At 38.4% G+C, this 10,999-nt stretch overlaps 1 protein-coding gene across 1 annotated transcript in view; it reads left to right on the forward strand.

Moving 5' to 3' along the window:
• The window catches only part of pafah1b1a (platelet-activating factor acetylhydrolase 1b, regulatory subunit 1a), a 42,114-nt gene that overhangs the window by 27,677 nt on the left and 3,438 nt on the right, over positions 1–10,999 (forward strand). Inside the window, exons 3-10 of the mRNA XM_052576001.1 lie at positions 1,717–1,801; positions 3,341–3,415; positions 3,641–3,847; positions 6,254–6,422; positions 8,418–8,520; positions 8,880–9,108; positions 10,516–10,617; positions 10,715–10,871. Coding sequence (XP_052431961.1) covers positions 1,717–1,801; positions 3,341–3,415; positions 3,641–3,847; positions 6,254–6,422; positions 8,418–8,520; positions 8,880–9,108; positions 10,516–10,617; positions 10,715–10,871 — 1,127 coding nt within the window. The remainder of the gene's footprint in view (positions 1–1,716; positions 1,802–3,340; positions 3,416–3,640; positions 3,848–6,253; positions 6,423–8,417; positions 8,521–8,879; positions 9,109–10,515; positions 10,618–10,714; positions 10,872–10,999) is intronic.

Genomic DNA, 10,999 nt, shown 5'->3' on the forward strand with positions numbered 1-10,999 from the left:
CTCTAGTGTCTGATTTAGGGCAAAAAATACGTTGACTCGAAATATGCGCATCGATTCGTCGACCTGTTTTTATTTCTCAAAAAAATGTTTGCAAAATGTTTACGTTATGTGCACTGAATATACGCGATAGCCGGATCAACATTCTGTCTAACGTTATATAACCAATCATGGGGTTTTTTCTGCATTGATCTTTTTTTTTTGGCGGCTGTCAAAGCCTTATTTGACCAGTGAGTGATATAGAATGACTGCTGCGCCTGACAGGGCGCGTACGAGAGAGAGCCCCGGCTGCGCGCGAGCACTCACAGTCTTCAAACAACACGAGCGCTTCTTGCTCTCTCTCTCCCTTGTGCATATTAACCAAAATCATTAAACACGATAGAAAAAAGGCGGAACGCCAAAGTTTCACGTGGAGTATTCAGAGATTTTTTTTTTTTTCTCCATGACGGGCTGCTGGCTCACACTGTGATTTTTTTTTTTGGAAAAGCACTCTCTGTATTTGCTTAAAGCCCTCAAGTTTACATTGGTTACTGTATTCTTTCAATTACTCTAAACTAGTATTTTGGGTTGACCTTTTTTTATTGAATGCTAGACATCAAGTAGTTGTTATTTTCATCTGAAAGAAGTAAGCTAGGCCCTATGTGTTCAGTAAGCTATGTGTTTTCAAGGCTTCAAGGTTTTATTGAATGCTATCTCTATACAAGTGCAAAGTAATGCATTCTTAGTCAGTCTTTTATTTTGTAATTTTAAGAGCAATAAACATATATTTCAATGTTAAGGAATTCATTTCTTTTTCATTCAGATATGTAAATCAACATGTATAAATTGTTAGTAGTCAATTAATGGGGAGATAATCGAAATCGAATCGGTCAGAAAAAAATTAATCGTTAGATTAATCGATGCATCGAAAAAATTATCGCTTGATTAATCGTTAAAAAAATAATCGTTTATCCCAGTTAATCGTTTAGTCTGATTTGAACTGATAAATAGTCCCTAAACAGCTTATACTACTGTTTCAGCTATTAAAATAGTTCAGTTTTGTATGTAATGGCAAAGTGATTCTTTTGTTTTTTTTCCTTCTTTTTTTTTGTTTTTTTTATACTGTAGAAAAACATTTGGAGCATTTTTTGTTTGTTAAATATAAATTTTAGCAATAAAAAAAAATAATAATAAAATAAAGTAACGACCAAGCTGTCAGCGGCAGACAGTGAGTGACTTTTTGACACTTCAAGAGTCCAATCGAGCCGCGAGTTCTTTCGTCAAATCTTCATTAACCGACATCAGCTTTTTTATTTGGGTGGAATGGAGCATTTGAATCATGCACAGAACACAAGACTGACGGGAGTGGCTCCGGTGGAAAACTGACAGGATCTAAAACATTCAGATTACACGCAGCTAATTTTTCCAGCCAGTGTAAGTTAGTGCAGCAGAGCGGCTCACTCTCGCACTCTATGACGTGACAGACAAATAGTTGACGTGTGTTCTGAGAATGATGTTGTGAATCCTGAAAATGTAAAGGTGTGAGTTTGGTTACAGAATGCGGTTGTCACACCCGTCAATAACCAAACTGTGTGTGAACATAACCGTATAAAAGACTCAAAAACAGGCACACATGTTCTTTTAGTTGAGTCAAAAGCACTTACCACAGCTCTTTTCTTAATCCACAATCATTAAGCCAGGTTATCAAAAGAACTAATTAGGCTTTTCTTTGTTTTTCAGAAACCGAGCGATAGCTGATTACCTTCGTTCCAACGGATATGAAGAGGCATATTCAGTTTTCAAAAAGGAGGCGGAATTAGACATGGTGAGTGTGGGAACCCCCATCTATTTAAACCCCAGTCAAACCAATATTTCTTCATTTGAAGTATTCCCTGTTTAATTGGCGCCTCTGTGTGAGGTTGTGACTGACGGCGCACGTGCTGAATCAAGGCAGTGCTGAGATAATTATGATGTGTGGAAGATGTAAAACCCTGTCTCAGCGATAGTTCACACTGATAAAGGGACTTCCTAAATAGCGTCTCTCCATTATCACAGGGTAGACCAGGAGAACTACTCCAATTCAGGAGAAAATACCTCACTGTAATATGCCATCTGGAAATGCGAGAGCTCTTGGCACACGCAGAAGCTCTTGTTTGAAAACACTCCTGGTTGGACAGAAGAAAAACGGTTTCTTTCCTTTGTACAGGGAAGAAAGATCATGAATTATTGATCAGATTTGTGGACAGAGAGGTGGTCTATGGTGCCAAAAGCTCTCTTTAATTAACCAGAATGCTATTAACACAGCCTCATTTAGTAGAAGAGATTTCATCATCGATCCTTCCAGCTGATAAGATGGATTTGTGACTTTAGGCATAGATAGAAGATGAAAAGTAGCTCCCTGAAAGCTGGAGAGAGCTGATGGACTGTCAGACAGCAGTGATTAGAGCCTGGCACAGCTGATGGGACTGGTATTTAGCCACTGGCCAACATACATAGCAGAGGGTCCAGGCAGATGGTGGATCAGTCCTCTGCAGAGGCTTTAAATGCCCTTCTCCCTCAGAGACGCATGATATGACCCCTCTCACTCCACTTGTCATCACACAGACAACACCTGTTCTGCTGGACACCTCTGATATTACTCCAGAAGAGCCTCTTATTTACTTTGTCTGCAGCAGCCTTTTTTCATTACCCATAGATCTGGGAGCTGCATTATGATTATGCATTTCTGATGGTTAGAGAACAGTCAGGTGAAAATCATGTGTACACTTCTTTGTGTTGTTTTCCGGCTGAGAGTGTGAGATTGCATATTTAATGAATTGGAGTTGTGAATGTATTTTTTTGTTTTGTTTTTATGAATGAGAGTTATGAATAAGGATAATGGTGTGTGTGTGTAATTAAATAACAAAAATAGAATTAAATAGAATAACACAAGCATTGAATAATTAAAATGTGAACAAATCAAATTAATAATTAAAAAAAAAAAAAAAAATATATATATATATATATATATATATATATAGACACACACACCTATAAGTATTTTAATGTATAAATAAGATATTGGACACCCCATTGGTTTTACTGTAGTTATTATATTTTGCTACTTAATGTTTTTGATTAGAGAATGCCAATGGGGAATCATTTATCTCTCATTTTGAGAAATGTGACTTTTTTTTTCACAGTGCTGTGTTTGTGTAATTGTAATCTTGGTAAGCTCTCTTTGTCTGCGAGAGATTAACCCATGTGAAGGGATTTACAGGGAATTTGCAGTTGCCCCTGGGGTGATAGGTGTATGCCTTCTTTTTTGCTAAAGGCTGTATGTAATTCTTGTATAATTCTTTTTTTTTATGTGTTGTGTCACCAGAATGAGGAATTGGATAAGAAGTATGCAGGTCTATTGGAAAAGAAATGGACTTCAGTCATTAGATTACAGAAAAAGGTTTGTGCATTTCATATTTAATGCAAATCCTATTAAGAACCATGGAGGCAGACTTGACTCATTTACTATTCATGCTCTGAAATGCTAAATTTAAGAAATGCTGCATTTCAACTACTGCAGCTGTAAATCCAAAACAAAAAATTTCACTTTCATTCATGTGATTTGATGTGTGTAATGATGAGTCTTATCTTATCTTATCTTATCTTATCTTATGCCTTCTGCTAGGTGATGGAATTAGAATCAAAACTGAATGAGGCGAAAGAAGAGATTACTTTAGGTGGGCCAATTGGGCAGAAAAGAGATCCCAAAGAATGGATTCCCCGTCCTCCTGAGAGATACGCCCTGAGCGGCCACAGGAGTCCTGTCACCAGAGTCATATTCCATCCTGTTTTCAGCGTCATAGTCTCTGCCTCAGAGGACGCAACAATAAAGGTGAGGTCTTCTCTATCTTTTGTGGGTTATCAATCACTCTCATACCCTGCAAAACCGATCTTGCATTTCTGATAAATTGGTATGATAAAAAAATTATTTACAGTGTAAAAATGGCTCATCAAATTTTGGCGGACCTGCATTGCTGGTTGACATAATTATAGTGTATTGTCTTGAATGAGCTGTAAATTTGACTGCAGAAAGCCACTGTCCTCTCTTTCTGCTGATTTGGTCATACAGGGGCTCTTGAGACACACAAAAAACACAAGTCTGCACAAGCAGTGTGACATTCCCATGGTAATAAGCCCAGTTTCTGGTTGCCAGCTATTCATAACCATGCCCAGCAACCGTACACACAACCTCAGTAATGCTACCAAAAGGACAGCACAAATTGAAAATTAAGTTTAAATTTGAAATGTATAGCCTCTTAAGTTTTTTTGTGTGTGTGTTTTTACAGTCAAGAAGAAATGTATTTTTACTTTAGATCAGCCAAACAATTCAGAGGGTGTAGTAAATGCAAGGTACCCTCTCTTTTATGTTCGGTTTTATTTGGAATCAGTCCTACAAAGGGTTCCTCTATTTTTCTGTATGCTTGCTTTTTCGAGTGATTCATGTACTGCCTCAGTGCCGGCAGCTATGGCCCCCAACCTGTCTGTGCCCTAGTTTTGGACTCTGTTCTATTAAACCCTTCCCTAAAATCCCAGGCCCTCGCCAATCTTAACATGGGCAGCCCTCAGTCAGACAGCTAGAGCTGGTCCATTTATATTCTGCGCCATTCTCTCAATCCACATATCCAGAGCTAAGTGTCAGGAATCCTGAACCCTGAAATCTGCTCAGTGTAACGTAGACGTGGTAAGACGGCTGTGGCAGACATTTTTTCTTTTTGTTAATCAGCAGTTTGTCAGCCACTTGAAAAGATGGTACTGCTTCTGCTTAGCCTGGTTATTGAATCAGCTGAATGGTTTGCAGTTCAGTTTCATGCACAAGTATATTTTTTCAGACTGATATTTTATACATGCGCATGAACATATGACATGCACTCAAACATGCAGTCATATCTTTCATCACCACAGTTTGTCTGAGAAGTCAACACTCTAGTCAAAAATAAGCTCTCTTGGTTCATGCAGCACTGCGTCTTTGATTTTTAGCATGCTCTTTTATTTTTCCTTTCCCGTGCATTTGAAGCCTGGTTACATGCAGTCTTGGTTCAGGCCAAGTCATGATGTACTGGGATTGTGTTGGTTATCAGCTAATTTTCTTGTTTGTTTATCTATTTATTCTTATCCCAAATAACCCCCCCCCCCCCCAAAAAAAAGTAATTATCTTTAGGTTAACATCTTACTTGACGGCAAATGGTTAATCTATAGTTAATCTTAAAAAAATACTAATAATTTAATACAATTTTAATGTAATCTTTAGTTATTCTTAAAATGAATACCCATTTCTATGCTATATATCATAATGTTGTTAGGCCAAAATTCACTTGGAGCATTCAAATTGAAATGTAATATTATAATAAAAAGTGTTTTATACATTTATTTAGACAAAATAGCATTTAATTCGAGTATTGGCCTTTTATTGTTATCTGCCATAGAATGAAAATAAATTCTTTTTTTTTTTTTTTTGTTAAGGTAAGCAAGTTGATGATCAGGCACATGCAGACCAATTAGTGAGGGCAGATATAAGTAGTGTACACCCTATATAATAGTATTGCAGCCTCAGCAACATGGGTAAAGCTTACATGATTGACTTGGCCCAGTTGTGCCACATCAGGCTTTCCACATGCATGTTTTTTTGTCAGACCTCGGCTGGTTGGGTTCAGTCTACCTCTTTGGAAGCAGGAGACAGATAAGCAGGTGGAAGGGCTTCTGTCGCCGGCCCCCTGTGCAGCAGACAGAGCTTATGCCTGTGTCTGCCGCCTAGAAACTGCTGAAACCTGATCATCACATTAAGCCCAGAGGTTGTTTATCATACTGCTGCATCCAGGCGAACAAGCAGATAACAGTCGCCTCGCTTCACAAAAGTGCTTTAATGATAAAGAAAATGATGAAAACAGAATTTCAGGGAAAACATGATGTCAAAATATTCAGCCAGAGTTTTTGCTTGGAGTGCAGTAGATACTGTAAGGTTAATATGGGAAGAAATTCTGACATTTTTTTTCTTGAGGCAGATAAAGGCTGAATGAAATGTTCAGATTATATCCAGAGGGCAATCAGGCATGTTTGATGGTTTTTAAAAGCTGGCTGCATGACAAATGTTTCGCTGAATATATATAATAGCAGCTACAAGCCCAGACCTGTCTTTTATGCATTACCTTATCATAACAAGCTGCCAAACAAGTTAATGGCTTTTTTTTATTGAAGAGATGTTTATCTTGGTCTAAAGCCATGTGCTTTGTGTCTGATCCAGGTATGGGACTATGAAACAGGCGACTTTGAGCGGACCCTCAAGGGCCACACAGACTCGGTGCAGGACATTTCCTTTGACCATACCGGAAAGCTGCTAGCCTCCTGTTCAGCGGACATGACCATTAAGCTCTGGGACTTCCAGGGCTTCGAGTGTATCAGGACCATGCACGGTGAGCTTGGTGTCATATGTTGTCATTGGTTCTGGGAACTGTTAGGAGCTGAAGGGCGTCTCTGGGGGGTAGAGTGTCAGGAGGCAGGTGTTGAATGCAGTTCATTAATGTGCCAGCTTGCCAACAAATCCATAAGAGACATTCTTCCTGTACTAGAAGCCATCCTTTAACACATTTTCTCAAATATTACTGTGCTGTTTATCAAAGTTTTATTTTTTTTATAGGCTAATCATTGTAATATTTAATAACTATAGATACATTATAATTCATGGACCCTTTTCACAGACTGTGATGCGTTTCAACATTGCAATGTCATCAGCATTGTAAATCCTGAAAGGTTTTTTTTTTTTTTTTTTTTTTTTTAATAAAAAAAATGTAAAACAAATATATGGTAGATTTATCATACCATACTTTGTATAAGTCTCCCATTCACTTTGATAGAAGTTTAACCAATTATAATGACTTCCACTTCTGTGAAACCCAGAAATGTGAATAAGAGTAGGAAGGCTGCATTATATAATTTATTAAAATATATTTAATATACTGTAATACTATTACCAACTCTACGAATGTGAGATCCTGTTCTTGCTCTCAGAATGAGTTCCTTAGGATGTGCCCATGTTTAAAATCCTAATTGCTTGGTACATTTTAATATGAAATGTGAGCCTTCAGGCTTTTCTAATGGGAGATCACACCACACGTGAATTTGCATTTTGTCTTAGGGGCTGTGTATTATGTCAAGTTTTCCACTGTGTTAGATGGATAATTAACACTTTAAGTGTAATGAAACCCCCCATTTCAGCTCGGGTCAGATCTCACCACAGGATTGGAAAAGCACAAAAACAGTCTATGTGTAAAGCTGTGAAGAGAAGGGGGTTGGGGGCATAACTCTCTGCCATCCAGCCACTTTCCAGATTCCACTAATTATGAAGTTCGAACAGTATCAAAACCTCATTAATGCACATGGCAAAAAATGCACAAATATTTTATCAGACATATCTGAGTTTGCACTGTGCATCAAAATACACATGCTTTTGCAATGTTTCAGGACAGTAATGATGGATAGTGTCCCCTCTGTGTTGCTTTTGAACTTGAAAAATGTAGAGCATTTGTCATACTCAATTTATACATTTTAGTTTACATTCATAAAAAATCTATATTTTTTGTTGTATGTTTCATGACAAAAATGAATAAGTGCTCTGTTTTCCTCAAGTCATTTGTTATCCATATCAAAAATGTGTAAATCCTGAGTGGTTATAATCCAAATAACGCGTACGCCAGCTTGTAATATCCACAAATCCAAAGGCTCGTAATTTACACCCATCACTAAAGTTGGCATGTTGCCCTGAGACGAGGGTAGACTGTTCTAGCACAGATTTGAAGAGGTGGCAAAGGGACCCCCCCTCCTTCTGTTTGCAAGTCCCCTTCTGCTCTCTCTCTCTCTTTCTCTCTCTCTCTCGCTCTATCTCTCTCTCTCTCTCTCTCTCTCTCTCTCTCTCTCTCTCTCTCTCTCTCGCCTGTCTCGCTTCGTGGGTCGGCTGCTTTAGCGGAAGATTAGGAGATTTGGACAGCAGTTTAATTATCCTCTTCAAGACGAGATAACATTTTATGGTTCTCCCCCCCCCCCCCATATTTAAGACTGCTTTTTCTAGGCTACTTGGTTTCATCATCCATTCAGGAGCTTAAAAATGGCGTCCTATGTAATTAGCTCATCTCTTTTCCCGCACACAGTGAGAACAAAGCAGCCCAAGGCAAATTAGCAGCATCTTATTCTCCATTACATTTTTCAAAATGTTTTAAAGCTTAACCACTCATTGTAGTATGCTAATGAGCATGACTGTTTGATTTGTATGGTAGAAATGTGTATATTATGTGCTGAATCAAAAAACGAATTCAATGTATCCATCTCAGACATAGTTGGTTCTTCTTTGGATTACAATTTCAGGGCAGTCTGGAGTATTTTACACTTAATTCTTTACTTTATTTTTTTTTCAGGGCATGACCATAATGTTTCATCTGTAGCTATTATGCCCAATGGAGATCACATAGTTTCTGCCTCAAGGGATAAAACCATTAAAATGTGGGAGGTGGCCACTGGGTAAGTCATTGAGCAAGGTTTCTCAAAATGTGCATATTGGTTAAAAGTTCTTGGCTGCCAAAACAAAGGTTGTTGATCTTAGATTAATGTACATAACCATAGGCTTCTCCAACAAATCAGTCCTTTTAGTTACTGCATTGAGTTTCTTCAGCTGAAAAGCACGTGTCTAAATGTTGAACAAGAAACAAAGTGAAATTCTGCTGTCAAAGCGTTTTTTCATGTTTTAATCAAATAGAGCAAACCTCTTGTGACTTGAAAACACATCTGAGATGTGAACTTGCAAATGCTATTTTATAATAGCAATGTTCTTGACAGTGCTAAATGTGATGAAATCTGTGTTTGTTGGCATTGCTAAACAGGTACTGTGTCAAGACATTCACCGGTCACAGAGAGTGGGTGCGCATGGTGCGGCCCAACCAAGACGGGACCCTGATCGCTAGTAGTTCTAATGACCAGACGGTGCGTGTTTGGGTGGTGGCCACAAAAGAATGCAAAGCGGAGCTGCGTGAGCATGAGCATGTTGTGGAGTGCATTTCTTGGGCCCCTGAAAGCGCCCATCCCACCATCCTAGAGGCCACTGGCTCAGAGGTGAGAGCACAGTGAAAATAGCATTTGTAATGGCAAATATGCAAAAAAAAAAATGTTTTCTGAAGCTGCTTACATTAACAGTTCTTTTCAATGAATACTTAGGATTATACTTGTATGGTTATGGTAATTAGTAAAGAATACAGTAAAATACCAGGTAAAAAGAATTTCTAAAAGAAGTCTACACAGAGGTCGAAAGAAACCAGCTTTTAGACGCTATTACGGGTCAACCCATTTCCCCCCACTTCTTTTAACCTTGCATTTAAAAAAAAAAAACAAGAAAAAAAGTTTGAATCAATGGCTTTGTTTGTATAAATCTATCTTTTGTGAAGATATTTGGAGATTTTATTGGTCTCTTCTTTTCTGTGCCCTTTAAACACATTTTGATGGGCCCTTTGATTTTTATCTAAATTTGTCATGTACAATGGTTTGGAATAGTCTGAAATGACATCGGTGGTATTGGCTAATGGCCTAAGGTGACGAAAGTACCATTTAATTTTTAATTTTTTTTGCTGGTCTTATGATCAACTGTGTCCAATTTCATCTTTATCTGATGAAGCATTAGCCATCACAGCATCTGGAATACAGCCTTAAGCCCTTGCAGTAATTACTATTGTTGTGTAGAGGTAACTTTCTCCTTAAAAAAAAGAACACATTTAGTTAGTCATCTTTGATCTTGTCGAACCTGTTCAGGTGAAATTAAAACAGTCTCTTGACACCAGTAGCACTATCACAGATGTTAATTACAAAGCCTCGTATGTCATTACAGCAGCTCTGTCTAAAGGTACAAATGTGCCTGAACAAACTTGCCTGAGCATGCCAGCCTCTCAGCAAGAGCAATTTTGTTTTTAATGTCTATTCGCACTCCCCCTCAAGCAGAGTTGGCCTTTTATGGAGGGGGAATAATGGATAAGGCCTTGAATGTAATAACCATCCATTCTTCACAGAGCTATCTAAATGCATTATCACCCCAAACACCCCTCTGCTCCTGTTATATCCCCTTTTTCATTGACTGCACAAGATGTGTAATGGCTCTCAGTTCTCTATTTTGAGGTGTGGTGTCTAAAGAACAGTAATTCATCAGAGTGCTGTTATGACTGCTAGAGTCTCAGCTGCCTCTAATGATGCTGTTTGAGGTGCATCAGTCTTAATAAAGCTGTGTCTGTAACCTTGTTGTGGGTTAAAGGCTTTCCCATACACTATTGCATTCTTCTAGGAAGAGCCCTAAATATTTTGGATGTTATATATCAGTGTTGGGGAAGCTGCTTTAATATTATCTTCTGACACAAAAACAATGTTTTTAGAATTAATGTTTTCATTGAGATAACAGGATAAGACATAAACTGACACTAAATATAAATAGAATGTAGTAATGCTTCATATTTTTGCCGTTTTGTTTTTTTCTGCCAGACCAAGAAGAGCGGGAAACCTGGTCCTTTCCTGTTGTCTGGTTCCAGAGACAAGACTATCAAGATGTGGGATGTGAGCACTGGCATGTGCCTTATGACACTGGTGAGTCAGTCTAATAAAATTACTGCGCAGTATTTGACTTCGAGAAGCTTTATGGTTTTGTCTGAATCTGAAATGTTTTGATTGGTGCCGTCTTCAGGTTGGCCATGATAACTGGGTGCGTGGGGTTCTTGTGCATCCTGGAGGAAAGTTCATCGTGAGCTGTGCTGATGACAAGACTTTGAGGATCTGGGACTACAAAAACAAGCGTTGCATGAAGACCTTGAGTGCCCATGAACATTTTGTTACCTCTCTGGGTAAGCAGTCGTATAAACACACACTGGTTTCTGTAATGCTAATCAGATGTTTTGATGGCCAAGTAAGGGTAAAGATGCCTTTTAAAAGTGTACAGCACATCCTCGCATCCTCAGTGATTTCTCATATT

Source organism: Carassius gibelio, chromosome B15, assembly GCF_023724105.1.
Source record: "Carassius gibelio isolate Cgi1373 ecotype wild population from Czech Republic chromosome B15, carGib1.2-hapl.c, whole genome shotgun sequence".
Taxonomy (NCBI): domain Eukaryota; kingdom Metazoa; phylum Chordata; class Actinopteri; order Cypriniformes; family Cyprinidae; genus Carassius; species Carassius gibelio.